At 32.8% G+C, this 17,755-nt stretch overlaps 3 protein-coding genes across 4 annotated transcripts; all 3 read left to right on the plus strand.

Moving 5' to 3' along the window:
* Positions 1 to 961: 961 nt before the first annotated feature.
* Positions 962 to 4,770, plus strand: LOC127258587 (bifunctional aspartate aminotransferase and glutamate/aspartate-prephenate aminotransferase). The gene is made up of 10 exons (XM_051285488.1): positions 962 to 1,401; positions 1,820 to 2,048; positions 2,142 to 2,235; positions 2,305 to 2,408; positions 2,900 to 3,148; positions 3,238 to 3,351; positions 3,422 to 3,505; positions 3,795 to 3,965; positions 4,197 to 4,310; positions 4,386 to 4,770. Exons 1-10 carry the CDS (start codon positions 1,265 to 1,267, stop codon positions 4,524 to 4,526), a joined length of 1,437 nt encoding a protein of 478 aa, XP_051141445.1. The 5' UTR covers positions 962 to 1,264; the 3' UTR covers positions 4,527 to 4,770.
* A 6,527-nt stretch (positions 4,771 to 11,297) lies between these two features.
* LOC127257969 (inositol-3-phosphate synthase) lies at positions 11,298 to 14,291 on the plus strand. Its single transcript, XM_051284578.1, has 10 exons — positions 11,298 to 11,611; positions 11,738 to 11,806; positions 11,985 to 12,120; positions 12,287 to 12,534; positions 12,667 to 12,893; positions 12,983 to 13,098; positions 13,206 to 13,382; positions 13,487 to 13,675; positions 13,775 to 13,837; positions 13,948 to 14,291. Exons 1-10 carry the CDS (start codon positions 11,424 to 11,426, stop codon positions 14,065 to 14,067), a joined length of 1,533 nt encoding a protein of 510 aa, XP_051140535.1. The 5' UTR covers positions 11,298 to 11,423; the 3' UTR covers positions 14,068 to 14,291.
* Positions 14,292 to 14,763: 472 nt separating this feature from the next.
* LOC127257971 (protein SOSEKI 2-like) lies at positions 14,764 to 17,531 on the plus strand. Of its 2 annotated transcripts, XM_051284581.1 has the most exons (6): positions 14,764 to 15,076; positions 15,559 to 15,823; positions 15,956 to 16,025; positions 16,120 to 16,259; positions 16,354 to 17,113; positions 17,186 to 17,531. In XM_051284581.1, the coding sequence occupies exons 2-6, from the start codon at positions 15,583 to 15,585 to the stop codon at positions 17,328 to 17,330; spliced, it is 1,356 nt and encodes a 451-aa protein (XP_051140538.1). In that variant the 5' UTR covers positions 14,764 to 15,076; positions 15,559 to 15,582; the 3' UTR covers positions 17,331 to 17,531. The 2 variants fall into 2 exon arrangements, with proteins under 2 accessions (XP_051140538.1, XP_051140537.1); XM_051284580.1 differs by having other exon boundaries at positions 14,764 to 15,823.
* Positions 17,532 to 17,755: the final 224 nt, after the last annotated feature.

Consider the following 17,755-nt stretch of genomic DNA (forward strand, 5'->3'; position numbering starts at 1 on the left):
ATTATGAAAAAAAAAAAATTATAAAAAAAAATTAAAAAATGTGAGTTTGGATGATAAATTATTAAAACAAATAGGAGTATGTCATAAGAATTTTTTTATTTTTTTCACTCAACGCAATTAAAATTTTACATTAAATATTATTTCTTCGGTCAATAATAATTATGACATTTTTTCTGTTTTTAATTGTCTTGTTAGATTTATATATAATCTCTCATTTGTGTTACTTTTTACATTTAAATACTACTCCCTCCGGTCATTTGACTATACTCACTTTTTTTTTGAGTTGTCACCGAAAAATATTTTATTTTTTTAAATAAAAAATTATTTAATTTTTGTACTATTTTTTTATTATAAAAAAAAATAATTATTATTACTCACTTTTATTAAAATCTGTGCCCAGTAAAATATCCGTTATTGTGGTATAATTAATCCTAATGAAATAAGTATTATTTTTTATTTCTTTCTAGAATGCATTTCTTCCTAATAAACATACAAATTGAATTATAAAAGAGAAATACATCAGTAAAGTTGTTCTTTTATAGTATATTTTATATGTTTTTGTTTCAATAATTTAAGTGGGCATTGAATTTTATACCTAGAATTTTATACCAACATTATTTAGTTGGATTGTGTTGTGATATATTTATAAATTTACAAATGGTGTGTTTGTTTGGAGATTGGATTAAATTTATACTATTTATTCAATTTTTTCCCCCCAAAAACATCAAATCAAACACCTATTTTTTATTTTTATATTATACTAAAAATCAATTTTACATATCACATCGTACAACTATTCAAATTTAAAACTTTTAATATTCAAATCTCAACTCAAAATCCAACACACCCTTCAAAATACAAAATATATTTAAATATATATATAACAAGAAATCTCAATTTCTATAAACCCACCACCTACCACTTTCCTTTTAACAGCACAACCTACCAAAACATGATAAAGAACCAAGGACCAGAACACCAGACGGATCCTTGTTGTTCGTTTAACTTTGACGAACTCCATCAACGGTGTAATTCAATCTACTACTTAGCCCCTGGATCTTCTACGAACTGACCCCACCAACTCTTCATCAACCTCGGTCGTTTGCCCCCTTCGGGCTCTCACCAAACCCCATTCCAAGCCCAATTTTTTGTATTTCTGCTGTCACCAATCCGACTTCGGTTTCAAATTTTTGCAGTTGCCATTGCCAAAGAGTACTTAACTCTGTCGAACAAATTTTATTGAGAGAAATACCATAACGAGCAAATGGCGGCAGCAGCTTCATATTCAATTCAAGCGTCGTCAAGCGTTGGCGCAGCTCATATTCAATTTAAACCTCAATCAGATCCACCGAATTCAGTGTCGATCCGATTCTCTTCTCAATTGCAGCCCGTCTCTATCGCGTAATTCTTCTTTCTAATGGGTGTTGTATCTATTTCTACTTTGCAGATTTACTGCCTTCTTTTGCTTGGTTTAATTTACTGCTATTTGTTACTGATCAATTAATGGGTGTACTATGTGTCGAAAATTGTAATTTTTTGTTAATTTTCAAAATTGTTTGTGAAATATATTCCTTAATTGTGATTCTTGCGATATGGCGATGATGAAGACAGTCCTTAGATATGATTTAATTGGATTGATATTATCTTAAAAAATTACAAGTGTTGTATTCTTGAATGGAAAATGATCTTGGAGTAAATGTGCCCTTAAAGATTGTGGATTTATTACAATGAAGGATTGGAATCGGAAACCTTTGGCTTTATTTCATATTTCCGATTGTTTGTTGTTCACAAAATGTCATTCCATCTGTATTTTGTTTAGATCATCACATACAACAAGAGGACTTATGTTTCAAAAAGTTGGTTGTGTAGTGAGAGCAATGGTCAATTCTGATGTCGACATCTCACTGAGCCCTAGAGTGAATTCGGTGAAGCCTTCAAAGACAGTGGCAATTACCGACCAGGCAGCTGCGCTTGCGCAGGCCGGTGTGCCTGTTATCCGTTTGGCAGCTGGAGAGCCTGATTTCGATACTCCTGCAGCAATTGCTGAGGTAATCGGAAAATGCTCTGAATCTGTTTATTTTGCTCTAGATTTGAACAGGTTTTGTTTTAACATTTGCTTCTTAATGAACCCTTCAACTCAGGCCGGAATTAATGCTATTCGCGAAGGGTACACAAGGTATACACCGAATGCTGGAACATTTGAACTCCGAGCAGCTATTTGTCATAAGCTAAAAGGTACTTATAAACAACTAGTAAATTTTCGGTATGTTTTAAAGCACACAATCATAATTTCTTTGATATCAGAGGAGAATGGATTAGTGTACTCCCCGGACCAGATTTTGGTGAGTAATGGAGCAAAGCAGAGTATTCTTCAGGCAGTTCTTGCTGTTTGTTCTCCTGGAGATGAGGTAACTGCATTTTTTACAAACTGGTTGGCCAATTTTGTTGTCTATCTGTGGTAAATAGATTAACCACGAAGTTTATGCTGTTTCTCTTGCATGATGTACCTGCTAAGATCATTTCGCTTCATATTGCTTCGAATGAATCATCTTTTGTATAGGTCTGATATTCTCTGTAGCCTAAGAACTATGGTGCACTTGTTGGTTTATTGAATTTATATAGGAGCGCTATTGTTTTTTCTTTTATTTTATTACTCATTAGTTAAATGTATCTTCACCCGATCGATCGAGTGATTACATATTTGTAAGACTAACAATTTAATGATCAATTGCTGTAGGACACTCCAATCTTGGTTTACCACTAACAATTTGTTTCCCTAATTCTATGGTTTCGTTCTCCCAATTTGTTTACTGGATTTTGAGTTACACAAAAAGTCATATGGTTGTGTTTACACTTTTCTCTATTGCCTCATCTCAGCTGATCACCGCTTTTGCTGCAGGTGATCATTCCTGCCCCGTATTGGGTGAGCTACCCAGAAATGGCAAGGCTGGCAGATGCAAACCCCGTCATTCTTCCCACAAACATATCTGAAAATTTTCTGTTAGATCCAAAGCTTTTGGAATCTAAGCTAACTGAAAAGTCAAGGCTGTTGATTCTTTGCTCTCCTTCCAACCCAACTGGATCGGTTTACCCGCGTCAATTGCTTGAACAGATTGCTGAGATAGTTGCCAAGCATCCCAGGCTTTTGGTACACCCTAGTCACTGATTAACACCTTTTTGATGAGCCATTTATATATCTTAAGTTTTTAAACTGAACTTTGTGTTTTATTATGCCAGGTGCTATCTGATGAAATTTATGAGCACATCATTTATGCCCCGGCAACTCATATAAGTTTTGCTTCATTGCCAGGCATGTGGGATAGGACTCTGACTGTAAATGGCTTTTCAAAGGCAAGTGTGGTATGGTTTGTTTATCTTAAGATTGGGAGCTCCTGCTGATAGTTTAACTTCAATTTTTTAGGCCTTTGCAATGACTGGTTGGAGGCTCGGATATCTTGCTGGTCCAAAACATTTTGTGGCTGCTTGTGGGAAGATCCAAAGCCAGGTGTGCATACACATTTGTTTCAACCTGCATTTCAGCATTTAAAACTCTTATGTGCTTATATATTACTATTATTGAATTTCACGTTGTTTTATTCTTTTTTAAGAATGATACAACATTAAATAGTGATCTTCATAAAATCACAAATGCTGATTCTAGCAACTTAATTTTAACCTTTTCATGAAGCCTTGAATCAATATAATGAGGGAACTATAGTTGAAACTCTTTGCATACCTTCTTCACTTGCTTGTTTATAATATATTTCTAAGTCAGTTTTCCTATGTTGACACAGTCGACTTCTGGTGCAAGCAGTATATCACAAAAAGCTGCCGTGGCTGCCTTGGGATTGGGCTATGCAGGTGGAGAAGCAGTTGCCACTATGGTTAAAGCCTTTCGCGAGAGGAGAGATTACCTTGTCAAGAGCTTCGGGGAAATCAAGGGAGTCAAAATTTCCGAGCCCTGGGTATTTAAATATATACATATATATCTATATATATTATCTTAACCATTTTGCAAAGTTTAGGTGCAAATTAAATCTTTTAATGAATGCTTTGTGTATGCAAAATATGGTATATCTCCTCGAAACAAAATAGTAACAAATAGGGAATTGCTACAAATATAAATCTTATTTGATTGCAAATCATCAAATTCGAATCATTGTACATTATAACCAGTTAGTTAATGGTGGTTGCAGGGAGCCTTCTATCTGTTCATGGATTTCAGTTCTTTCTATGGCTCAAAATTCGATGGCTTTGGTGTGATCGACGGCTCAGAATCCCTGTGTAGATATTTGCTCGACAAAGCTCAAGTAAGATTTCTGCATTGTCTGTTGATTCTGTAGTTGAAAAAGTGAGATGGCAATGATGGCCATGGTTGCTTGTAGGTTGCTTTGGTGCCAGGAGATGCTTTCGGAGACAACACCTGCATTCGCATATCGTACGCAGAATCCCTCGGAATCTTGCAGGAAGCTGCAAGTAGAATCAAGGCAGCCCTTAGCTCCCTGAAGCCTGCCATTCATGGTTAATGGTCAGGGAAGCTCACCTCACCTCACATTTGTTGTAACAGTAAGTTCTATTTTACTAATTTTTTGATAAATTGAATGATTTGGTCAGTATCCGGACAAGAAAATGTGTTTCCTCCATTGAAATAGCTTCAAGTATTGTATTTTATGGTAAAATTTTCTGTATGTTTGCATAGGGTGAAATGTGAATGAATGATGATGCTGTGTAGGTGATGTTGAATGTTTGCTTTTATGTCAATTTTGGGGATGGAATTGGATTTGGGCCATATGGGCCTGACTACAAATGACTAAGATCAACATAATTGGGCCGTTGTGCCCATCAAAATCCTCTCTAAATATGCATTTAATAAATCTATATAAATGTTTCGATTTTAACACTACTACTTTTATATGTGTATATAGCTAACTTTGAATTAATTTTAATAATACTTGGATGGAATTTGTCATGATCCACCCCACCCCACCCCACCCCACCAAGAATAGTTGGGATGCTTTTTACCCTATGATTTTTCTCAAATTCTTCAGTATACAATCTTTATTATTTCTCTTTCTCCATTTGCTTGCTACTTACTTTATTGCAAAAAATAGTATAGATGAAAGTACAATTCATTTGTTGATTAAAAAGGATTCCTAGAAGCAACTGAAACAGCCATCCAAAAGAAAAATTAAAATAAAATTAGGAGGGATGAGTCGAGTGTAAGTAATATATATATATGGACAAAACAATATCACATGCAATAATAATAATAATAATAATAATAAACAACTATCACCCCACCTCTCTCTACCTACTACTAAGTGCTACTGGTTTCTTGAAAATTCCAGACATGATTTCATCCTTGTGATGCAATCAATGTTATTAACTGAAAATGATTGCCTTTTTACGTGTAATTGAAATGATGGCAAATTCAGAAAGATATAAAGGTGGTAAAGCAGTTAGTTGAAAAAAAAAAACCAAGTACGTACATGCATGCATTGCATTGATGGTGCCTACCTGCCTTCTTCTCTCTTTTTCTTTCTTTCTTCACTACCAATATATCTACCAATAGGGCTTAGCCATGAGTTTTTTTTTATGCTTAAATAGTTAATTAACTTAATCTCAAACCACAAAATAATAATGTATACTAAATATGTAATTAAATTGAATAAAATAATATTATTACAAAAAAAAAAAAAAAGTAACTTCATCTAGCTTTTTAACTGTTCAATCCGATTTTGGTCTCAGCATCATATCTATTTTCTAATATATTCTTTGAATTGACTAAAGACATACATATATATATATATATACTCTTGTAATGCTTTAAGAAATTGTCGGAAAAAATAATAATAATAAAATGTGAAAGAGCAAAACTCTGGCTTTGTCTAGACAATCGTTTTTTCGTTGGTTTGGCACAGTAGAGGGGTCCACTTACAATATATTTAGGGTTGTTGGTTTTTTTTTTTTTTTTTCCGACTTGTTAATATATATTTTATATTTTTTAAAAAAATTAATATTAAATATAAAATATTATTTTTTATATTATCAATACAATTTTTATGTCTCACGATTAAAAATATATTCAAATCAAAATACTAAACAAATAAATCCTTAATAATATATAGTATTATATAGAAATATATTATAATCAATATATATTATATACCCTACAATTTATATTAATAATAATTTTATTATTTTTTTGTATTACGTATATATTGATTATAACTATATCTATAAGATTTAATTTAATTTGTTTGTTTATCTAATATTAATTAAATTAATTTTTAAATGCTATACCATTGTTATTTATAAAATAGAGAATAATCGAGTGGGGGATGAGCAAAATAAAACTTGATGAATAGAGAATAATCATAGTTATAGCTGTCTTGCAAGTCTGTGTTTGTTTGTGATTTTTATATTATAATAAAAATATTATATTAACATCTACTTACTTGTATAATATCACATAATTCTTTAAATTTAAAATTTTACTACTTCAAATTGAAATTCAAAATCTCAAACAAACACTTACCAATAAAGTAAACAATTCACGCTTTTTATATTTTGCATTATTGTTGATTGTAATATGTGACAATAAATAAATATATATATATATATATTAATTAATTTATATTATTTGTGTGTGGATGGGTACCCAACCTGCAGATGGGATGGGATGGACATTGATGAGTGTGCAGATGGCCACACACTATTTTAGTGGTACTTGAATTTTCTTTTTTATTTCAAATTTATTTTTCTTTTCCTTTTGCCCCCCAAAGTTTTGGACTTAAAAATTGTCTTTATTTATTTATTAATTTATTATTGTCTTTATTTATTTATTAATTTATTATTGTCTTTATTTATTTATTAATTTATTATTGGTTCATTTGTGTGATGGTCATGGACAACTGCAACTCTCTTCTATTTCTCACTCAATTTCTATCATCATCGCTACATGCATAATTATTTATTTAATATTATTTATTAATTTCCCTATCTATCTGTATATGTATACGTCAATTTCTCTCCCAATTCTTCCATAATTAGTAATCCTCACTCACTTTTTTATATATTTATGAATCCCACCCTTTTAAAGAAATTCTTTCTTTCTTTCTTTAGCTTCATACTTAATTTATAATATCTCTCTCATAATATATATATATGTCATAAAAATAAAAATAAAAATAAAAACTAAGTATTTTATTTCTTAGAAAAAAATATATATATATTTTTTTTTTCTATTTTTTTACTTGTCTTATTATAAAAAATAGTACATCATCACTTTAAAACTCGTGGTACAAACAAAATGAACTTATTTTTAATATATAGTTTATAAAATAAATAAAAATAAAAAGACCCCATTATCTTTCTAGTACTCTAGAAGTAAATGATCCATTTTTTCAACGATTTAAAAATATTGGATAATCAAATTATATCGAAGGATTAATCTTTATTAAGATTTAAGGATTAGGTCGTCGATCATGATTGAATCTCATTGATAGATTAGCATCTTGTCAAAATTTAACCATAATTTATTATTATTATTATTATTATTATTATTATTATTATTATTATTTAAAATGATGTGAGTTTCCATTACTTATTATAAAAAATATATATTTATATATTTAACCATAAAATTAAATAATAATAATAATAATAATACATCCTGAATCACCAATAACATCAATTAGAAAGTGACTTTAGTGCATGTATGTTGGGGTCTAACTCAACCTATTTTTTTAAAAGTGACAGAAGGATAGGAAGTTATCTCTCTACTTCAATTTAAATTTTACAACACAACATAAATAATTAATGTTTAATATATCAATCAAAATTATCTTTATACTACTATATGACTAAATTTACATGAATTTATTAAAATAAAGTCTTCTTTTTTTTTTTTTTTTTTTCTTGTCTAACATGGATTTGTTTTTATTCAAATAAAAAACACTGAAACCAGGGTTTTTTTATTTTGATTAGAATTTGAGTGTTTTTTTTTTTTTTTTTTTTTTTTAGTTTAGTTTAGATTTAAGTAGTATTTTAATATGATATTCTGTAAAAATTATAATACAATATTGTGTGAGAATAAATAGTGTTTATTGTGAAATGTGTTGGTTAAATAATGATAAATTGATTTGAAATCATTACGAAAAACACCTCAAATTTCTAGTAATTAAACTAATTAAGCCATATCATTTTATTATAATTTTTTAACTAAGCCATATAATTTGTCTTCTTTTTTTTTCTTTTTTTGTTGTTTTTACTAAGTCATATAATCTACAAATGAAGGGCTTATTATTGTAATCGATTATATATATATATATATATATATAATTTAACTGCTTTTGGCTGGTACAAAAATTAAGAAAAACAATATTTTTGTTGAAAATGATAAAAGTACAAAAATAGTTGGTGGTATTTTTATAAATTTAAAGAAAATAAAGATAGATAATGAGAATGATGTGTAATAATTGTAGTGAAAATTATAGTTAATAAATATTGATGAGGAATAACGTTAAATGTTAAATTTTTTTATCTTTGTCAAAAATAGTTACCAAATAAATTTAACGAAAAACAAAAACAATTAAAATAAATTTGTGAAGGAATAAAGTAGCACTTACAACATACAAATCTCTCTCATATCAAACAAGCCCTAAATAAAGAATGCATTAGAAAGAATGATAATCCTAAGAAAGATTGATCATGAAATATGTAAATTTTATTAAAGTGTAATTGATTCAAAGAATTTGGCTAAGTTTTACTATTTACTAAAAAAAAATAAAACTAAAAATATGAAATCAAACACTTATTTTTTTTATTTTTTGTATTATATTAAAAAAAATAATTTTATTTTCAAAATATTATCTCTAACATCTATTCATATATCACATCATACAAAACTCAAATTTAATTTTTTACTATTCAAAATCTAAACCCTTGCCTGTATTTGCTTTGTGTTCTATAAAGTTTTGTTTTTGTTGTTTTTAGGTGAATGAAAAAAAAAAAAAAAAAAAAACCCACGTTTTAATTGTAAACGACGAAGCTATATATAATAAATAGGAATTTAAATTGGAAAATAAATAGTAAAAAATATATATATATATATATATAACAATCAAATTATATTTGTCTGTTAATAGAACTCGAAGTATTCATAAGCATTTTATTTTGATAAATGGGTTGGTTTTGCAGTTTTATATAAATTATGGGTACAAAATGATAATAATGAATGTACAAGGGTATCGAAGAAAATAATAAAGCACCCTAACTGATAAGGGATTTATATATGGTATAGAATAAAGGTAGCGAAGGCCAAAATCAGCCTCAAATTGCAAACAAGGACCATTTTTTGGCCAGAGATGCTGAGGAGTACCAATTTAATTTTGATTCGTCCGCCATCACCCGATTGGATTATTATATTGCTCATCACAATAATGAAAGTGATGCACAAAAAAAAGCAAATTAAATTAATTTAATTTATATTATCACATTAATTATATTATTACATTACATGGTTGAAATACAACACCTATTCAATTAATGTGCATTTTTAGGGTAAACACATAATTGTACTATTATTCTGTGGGTGTCATTGATTTTAATTTCTTGTTACAAATTTAATAATTATAAAGTTGCGAAAAGGATAGGCCAAATTCAATGAAAATTATTTGGATTCTTGAAAAATAGGCATGTTACATTTCGATGTAATTTATTTTTACATTTTTATTTTAAAAAGGTTATGAAGGCGCCCAATTTTTTATTTTTTATTTTTTCGAAAATATTAATGATTTTGAAAAGACCATTTAAATGTCCTTTTTGGACAGCATCTTTCAAATGGCATTCCAATGTACACAAATGGAAATATAGGGTTAATTTGTTTACTCACTTTTTATTTTTATACAATTTTTTAAATTAAAATATAAACCAATATTGAATATAATGTTTTATGAATACAAATTTTTAAAAAATACAAGCTAACAAACAAACACTTATTATTATGAACCAAATCGACATATTTTCCTATCTATTATTATGTTAATATTTTGAACTGTTTTAGGTTTTTCTTTATTTTTTTATATTTATTTTTAAAATATAGGATAATTTCATTTTATATTTTTGGATATATTTTTTTATTGTTTTTGTTAGGAAAATAATTATTAAATATAATATTTTTTGTATAAAAAATTATGCATGATTTTACTGAGATTGGTCATATTATATGATAACAAAATTAATTAACTAAAAGTAAATAAAATTATTAACATTCAACAAATTTTTTTTAATATAAAAATACTATATATATATATTATGCAAAGATAAACCATTTTATTGGGAAATGTGGAGAGCTACATCCCAATTGAGTTTTGGTTATTGTGAATTGACTACTTGTGTGTTTTTTTCAATTTGATTTTTTTTTAAAAAAAAAATTGTAATTTAAATATAATTCTCCTTCCCTCACGGCTAATAATTATTATAAATAAAAATAATATATATATATATATCATGTAAAGATAAATCATTTGGTATTTGTGTATTCAAATGAGTATAGATATAAGAATTTAGAATAATTAGAATTAATAAATAATTAACAATATATTAGTAAAAATAATTATTTATAATATATATAATTATAAATTAATATTAAAATTATTAATAATTATATTTTATCTAAATGTATAAAAATTTTATTTAAATTTAATTATACTCTCTCTATGTCCCAATAAAAAATACTTATTATTTTATTTTAGTATATTTCACTCCTAAGCATTTTTTTATTATAATAAAAAATAATTACATAAATTACAAATATACCGTTACATATATAATTAATTTATACATAAAAGTAAAAAATAGTCCAAACACAAATTTAAACGACTTGGGATGATTCCGGACACTTCAATCATTACAAATAACAAATTCTGAAACAACGTGGAATAACTTACTAGATGCAATAAACAAACCAAAGTAGCAAATAAGAAATTTTTTTATATCTCGCGACATTCTAGTAAAGACAGTGAAGGAAGATAAAAGACACTAATTGGATTGATAATAAAAGGAAACAAATTCAAAAAATTTAAATAATATATATAGGAAAAACAAATAATAAGAAGCCATTTTTTTATTTTTGACCGGACGGTCAAAGTTGAGGAACGTTGGTTCCTATTTACATTTCAATATATAATTTATTACATCGCGTACCTTTGGCGGTTCACGTGGGCGCCATGTGTCACAACTCGCTGCCACGTGGACATCAATATTGCCTATATAAACAACGCTCTGGGCGCCCATCGGATGAACACACACTCACCAAATACACATTTCTCTCATAAATTACATCTTTGTTTGGGCTCTCGATCTGCGGGCAGGAGAAGAAAACTTGTGTTCTTTCTTCTAGATCCGAAAATCGAGGCAAAATGTTCATTGAGAGCTTCAGAGTCGAAAGCCCCAACGTTAAATATACGGAGGGTGAGATTCACTCGGTGTACGATTACGAGACGACGGAGCTTGTTCACGAGAACAGAAATGGCACCTATCAGTGGATCGTGAAGCCTAAAACTGTTAAATATGAATTCAAAACTGATACCAGAGTCCCCAAATTAGGGTACGATTTTTTACGAATTAGATCGGAATGGGAAAACAAATAATTGGTTACAGATTGGATTTTTTGCAATTTGATTGATTGTTTGTTTGTATTGATTTCTGTGGTTGCTTCGATTCCTTTTTGTAGGGTGATGCTCGTTGGATGGGGTGGGAATAATGGTTCGACTCTTACTGCTGGCGTCATTGCGAATCGAGAGTGAGTTCCTGTTCTTGTTCCTGTTCCTGTCCGTTCTTCCTTTTCATTATTTTGATGCGTTAGATTGTGCAATTTTTTAAAGCTGTAAAATTAGGGTATTGGTTTCTGTACCGTGTTTGTTTTAATATGTTGTAATTGATTTGACTATTGAGATATGGTGTTGATGGCAACTTGGCAGAGGGATTTCATGGGCAACAAAAGACACGGTTCAGCAGGCAAATTATTTTGGGTCCCTAACCCAGGCATCCTCGATTAGAGTGGGATCTTTCAATGGCGAAGAGATCTATGCTCCCTTCAAGAGCTTGCTTCCCATGGTATCATCAACACACACGTGCTTTATATTAGTTTATGTTGCTTCTATTATTTTATGCTTTCTATACATAGACAGATAATATAATGTTTTTTTTTTTTTTTCGGTTTTGGTGTGGAGCTAAGCTTTTTATTTTTTATGTTTAATTAATGGTGGGAATATGATATTAGGTAAATCCAGATGGCATAGTGTTTGGGGGATGGGACATCAGCGACATGAATTTGGCCGACGCCATGGGCAGGGCCAAGGTTTTCGATATTGATCTCCAAAAGCAGCTGAGGCCATACATGGAACACATTGTCCCACTACCTGGGATCTACGATCCTGATTTCATTGCTGCCAACCAGGGCTCACGAGCCAACAACCTGATTAAAGGAACCAAGAAGGAACAGGTCCAACAAATCATCAAGGACATGAGGTATATTTGCCCTAAATACCAATATAAGAAATATACGATTATGATATGCTTGATTCTAATTTAAGACGAGTTTGCTGATTTGTTTGTGATTTGGGGAGAAATGAATTGGCTTGGTTGATTTGTTTGGTGTAGGGAGTTTAAGGAGAAAAATAAAGTGGACAGAATAGTCGTCTTGTGGACAGCCAACACAGAGAGGTATAGCAATGTTGTTGTTGGTCTAAATGACACCATGGAAAACCTCATGGCGTCACTGGAGAAGAACGAGGCTGAGATCTCTCCTTCCACCCTCTATGCTATAGCTTGCGTGCTCGAGAATATCCCTTTCATCAATGGCAGCCCACAGAACACTTTCGTTCCAGGTACTATATATCTAGAATTGTGCCATTAATCAATCTTGGTGATATTTTGAAGTAGGAAATTTAAGGCTAAATTGGCTTCAAATTATCAGGGCTTATTGAATTGGCCATCCAGAGGAACAGTTTGATTGGTGGTGATGATTTCAAGAGTGGCCAAACGAAGATGAAATCTGTTCTTGTCGATTTCCTTGTTGGAGCCGGTATTAAGGTATAACAAAAACCTCTTCTTTTGTTCTATTGAATTCTGTAGCTAAATATGACTCACTTTGTCTGATTTTCTTATTGTGGGTTATTTTTGACTTGTTTTTGCTACAGCCAACATCAATCGTGAGCTATAACCATTTAGGAAACAATGATGGAATGAATCTTTCTGCCCCGCAAACTTTCCGGTCGAAGGAGATCTCGAAAAGCAATGTGGTGGACGACATGGTTGCCAGCAATGGCATCCTGTATGAACCAGGGGAACACCCTGATCATGTTGTTGTCATAAAGGTTGATAAATTAACACACTTCAGAGATGACCACAAATTGTTACATTCGATTGAACAATTAGTAATTAGGATTTGAGGATTTGGGGTTGGTTGTCTGTTGTGCAGTATGTACCATATGTGGGAGACAGCAAGCGGGCTATGGATGAGTACACTTCAGAGATATTCATGGGAGGGAAGAACACCATAGTGCTTCACAACACTTGCGAAGATTCTCTTTTGGCAGCTCCAATCATCCTGGATCTGGTCCTCCTTGCTGAACTCAGCACAAGAATTCAGCTCAAGGGTGAAGAAGAGGTGGGTCAATTTTGGAAGCCCTTCACATCTCTTTTTGTCTGTATTTTGCAATGGGTCGGTAATATTAAAGGTTGATGAACATGTTTTGTGTGTTTGCAGGGAAAATTCCACTCCTTCCATCCAGTGGCTACTATACTGAGCTACCTCACCAAAGCCCCTCTTGTAAGTACTTGGGCAAGAACTTACTAAATATGCATTCTTGTTTTGGAAGAAGAATGCTTTTTTATCATGTATGTATAGTGATTGAGGTGATGGTATTGTTGTAAAAACAGGTGCCTCCAGGGACGCCAGTGGTGAATGCACTGTCGAAGCAGAGAGCTATGCTGGAGAACATCATGAGGGCGTGTGTTGGTTTGGCCCCAGAGAACAACATGATTTTGGAATACAAGTGAGTGAGTAGTGAAGAATGAGAGAGACAATTAACTATTAGGTCTCGTCCTGTTATTGTGTGAGAATGAATTATGAATGAACATATATAATAAAAGTAGATTCAAATAGAAGTAAGAAAGAATGGGTTGCCATTTGCCATGGGCTGCTTCAGTTAAATCTTGTGATGCTTTTGCTGTTTTCTCTGAATTCAATTTAATGAGAGTAGCACATATTATTATTATTATTATGATTATGATTCATCCCTGTGTGTCATACACACTTGTGCGTTTTGTTAGGTAGTGTATGTTTTATGTAAAAAAGTAGTGCTAGGGTGAAGGGCTTTTCTTCACCATGAATAAAATGAGCAAATCTCATCTGATGGGAATTATGGTAGGGAAGGGCCCCCGACCCGGATGCTCTGACCCTACCCACACCCACACCCACACCCACACCCTGGCTGGCTGGCAGGGATAGGGTAGGGCTGGGGCTGGCACAGCATTCCATTCTGCTGGAAAATACTACAATACACACATTCTCTATCTATTGACTATTGCATTTCATGTGTATAGAATATATATATTTTTAGAAGTAAGCAAAGCAGCTTCAGCAAATAATATACACAAGTTATTTGAGATGAGATGGATAGATTCTTGAGGCAGACGCTCCTTCCTTGCCAATCACATTTTAAAAGAAAATGTGGATGGATAATGGATTGACTTTTTAAGACAAATATTTTCGTTTGTAATAATAATACTAGTGCTATAAACAAAATGTACATAGGCTCCTCCTCCTACCTATCCTATGCCTGAAAAAAACACACTAGCTAAACAGTCTAGAAGCTACAGTAGTGTGTGTGTGTATATATATATATTTATAGCAATGGTGAAGGGTGAGATTGAGGAGGAAAAAGTGGGCAATTGACAACATCGTTCAAAGCAAGCAGCACTTAACCTCATCTGTTGGATTATGAAAGAGAAGCAGAGCAGAAGAAGAATAGGACCCACCAGAATTGAATTGGCATTGAATTGAAAGGTGAGCACAGAGAGAGAGAGAGAGAGAGAGAGAGAGCTGCCTGTCTGTTCTGCCAGTCGATGAGTTTCTTGCACCAAGGGGTTTACTTTTGCATCCTGACCTGACCTGACCTGACCTGCCTGCAAATACTGTTCCCCTACCCTCCACACAGGAAATTAAATTAGAAAACCCCAATCCAATTCATTCTTGTAAATTGACCTTGACCTAATGATCTGACACTCTGACTTGACCCTATACTATGCAACAACAACAACGCCACCACCATCATCACTCTTGAAAAGACTCTGTTGGACTTTTTCAAGGAGACTATCGAGGCATTCTTTTCTTTCCCTGTCTTGTCTCTTTCCCCTGTCTTCTGGTTTGCTCGTGTCCTGTTTCCTTTAACTGTTACTCAGTCAGTCAGCAGTCACGTTGTAGTAGTAAATAAAAAGGTTGGATGATCGGAGGAGAGGGACATTTGACATTTGACATTTTGAAAGCAGACAAGCAAGGGTCTTGAAGGTGAAATGGAGAGAGGCTGCAGAGATCACCACCATCATCATCATCATCATCAACTTCATCATCAGGCCACTCCAGAGAGGCAGCAGGGGAAGCTGAAGCCGATGAGCAGCAGGGCTCCCTCGCCGGCGCCGGCGACGGCGTTCAAGAAAGTTGAGGTGGTGTATTATTTGTCCCGGAACGGCCATTTGGAGCACCCACATTACCTGGAAGTCACCCACCTCGCCCACCAACACCTTCGCCTCAAAGGTCCTTCCTTGTCTAAATTAATTAATCTTACTGCAAACTTAACAATGTTTCTCATTTGCTTTCTTTTGGTATTGCTGTTGATTTGGTGGTTGTATTCTTGATTACATTTGGTATTTGATATTTGGTTTGTAGATGTAATGGATCGTCTTAGAAACCTCAGGGGCAAGGCCATGCCCTCACTCTACTCCTGGTCTTGTAAAAGGTACTAATATATACATACATTATACATATATATATATATACACACACTTAGACTTACTTGACAAGGCAACACAACACAACACTGTCGTACGTAGGAGCTACAAGAATGGATATGTGTGGAATGATCTTGGTGAGAATGATCCTATTTATCCATCTCAAGGTCAAGGGGGTGCTGCTACTGCTGAGTATGTCCTCAAAGGCTCTGAGATCATTAGCGATGCTCCTATTCAAACTGGTAATTAATTACATTATAATTAGTACTCAATCAATCAATCAATACCCTTTTTACTTGTGTAATTTCTTAATTAACTGTATTGTACTGTATTCAGACAAACTACACAACCTTCGACTAGGGGGGTACAATAATGTCCAGCTGCAAGACTCCAATTTTCTGCCCAAAAAGCGGATGGACGAGGTGGTCAGCAGCAGCAGCCCCTATGAAGACGATGATGAAGAGATGATGCAAGGAGAGCAGGAAGAAGAAGAAGAAGAAGAAGTAGAAGTAGAGTATGAAATGAAAACAGGCAGCCATGGAAATGGAAATGAGAATGTTTCTCGCTCTAGATGCTCAAGAGGTGTATCCACCGACGTCGAAATCAAGAAATTGCAAAAGACCCCTAATTCTGAATTATCCCTTCAGAGCTCTTCATTCTCATTTTCCTCACCTCCGACGTCGACCACCTCGTCTGAGACGATCAACAACAATAACAAGAAATCGGACGAGACATCGGCGGCATTGGTGAGCAGGAACTCGGTGCTGCTGAGCCTGATTGCCTGCGGCGGCTCTGCGTCGTTCAGGAAGACAGCAGCGCCACCGCAGGTGGAAGCAGAAGCAGCAGGTAAGCCGTCGCCTGCTAGGAAGAGCAATGGCGTTGGCGGCGGAAACCATAACAATAAAGTGAAAATTGGGATGAAGGAGGAGGTGATGTTGATGATCGGATGCATGTCGGAGAATCCGAGGTTCGGGAACTTGCAGGGTGAGGAGAAGGAGTATTTCAGTGGGAGCATTGTGGAGTCTCAGATCAATCAGAATCACCAACTTGCTACTGCTGGAATGTTGAAGAAATCTTCTTCCCACAATGAAGAAAGGTTAGCTAGATACTCATCAAATTATATAATTAATAGTAATTAATTAATACTGAATGATTGATTGATGATTAGGAGCAATGGTGTTGGACTGGGAGAAGAAGAATCATGGAAGGAAGACAATGACAGTGAAGAAGGGGGTCTGAAAGGGAAATGCATTCCGGGAAGCAGCAGCAGCAGGAGCAGGAAGAAGAAGGCCTCTAAACAATCAAGGAACTAGAAATGCAAATGAAATTCATCTCGATTATATTCTTTTGAGAGAGAGATTGGAGAGACTTTTGAGGTATAGATGAATGATTATATATGTCTGACTCAATAGTAAGTCCAAATGGAAAATTGTTTATGGATTTGCGTTACAAAGAGTCAATGCATGTGCAGGGCACGTGGTTTTCAGATTTACTTAAATAATAGTAATACATTGCCGCAGAGAATCCACCGACCAATTATGGAATAATCAGAAAACACGACTCTTAGCCGGGAGAAGCGCTTTTAGTGCTTTTTACTCATCTACGATAACGATGCACGTAACAGTATATAGGAGTAACATCAATAAATAATAATAATAATAATAATAAACCAATCAATCAATAAATAATAATAACGGCATCCCATGTGAGTGCCGGCTGGCTGCCGTGCTCAATCTAC

Source organism: Andrographis paniculata, unplaced genomic scaffold, assembly GCF_009805555.1.
Source record: "Andrographis paniculata isolate CXL003 unplaced genomic scaffold, ASM980555v1 Contig59END, whole genome shotgun sequence".
In the NCBI taxonomy this organism is placed as follows: Eukaryota; Viridiplantae; Streptophyta; class Magnoliopsida; order Lamiales; family Acanthaceae; genus Andrographis; species Andrographis paniculata.

Bases quoted from the DNA above. Each gene is read 5' to 3' on its own strand.
- LOC127258587 (XM_051285488.1), top strand. From the start codon at position 1,265: ATGGCGGCAGCAGCTTCATATTCAATTCAAGCGTCGTCAAGCGTTGGC. The intron at 2,049-2,141 runs GTAATCGGAAAA...CCTTCAACTCAG, and splicing joins CTCCTGCAGCAATTGCTGAG to GCCGGAATTAATGCTATTCG. The intron at 3,966-4,196 runs GTATTTAAATAT...TGGTGGTTGCAG, and splicing joins TCAAAATTTCCGAGCCCTGG to GGAGCCTTCTATCTGTTCAT.
- LOC127257969 (XM_051284578.1), top strand. From the start codon at position 11,424: ATGTTCATTGAGAGCTTCAGAGTCGAAAGCCCCAACGTTAAATATACG. The intron at 11,807-11,984 runs GTGAGTTCCTGT...GCAACTTGGCAG, and splicing joins GGCGTCATTGCGAATCGAGA to AGGGATTTCATGGGCAACAA. The intron at 12,121-12,286 runs GTATCATCAACA...ATATGATATTAG, and splicing joins TCAAGAGCTTGCTTCCCATG to GTAAATCCAGATGGCATAGT.
- LOC127257971 (XM_051284580.1), top strand. From the start codon at position 15,583: ATGGAGAGAGGCTGCAGAGATCACCACCATCATCATCATCATCATCAA. The intron at 16,260-16,353 runs GTAATTAATTAC...TACTGTATTCAG, and splicing joins CGATGCTCCTATTCAAACTG to ACAAACTACACAACCTTCGA. The intron at 17,114-17,185 runs GTTAGCTAGATA...ATTGATGATTAG, and splicing joins TCTTCCCACAATGAAGAAAG to GAGCAATGGTGTTGGACTGG.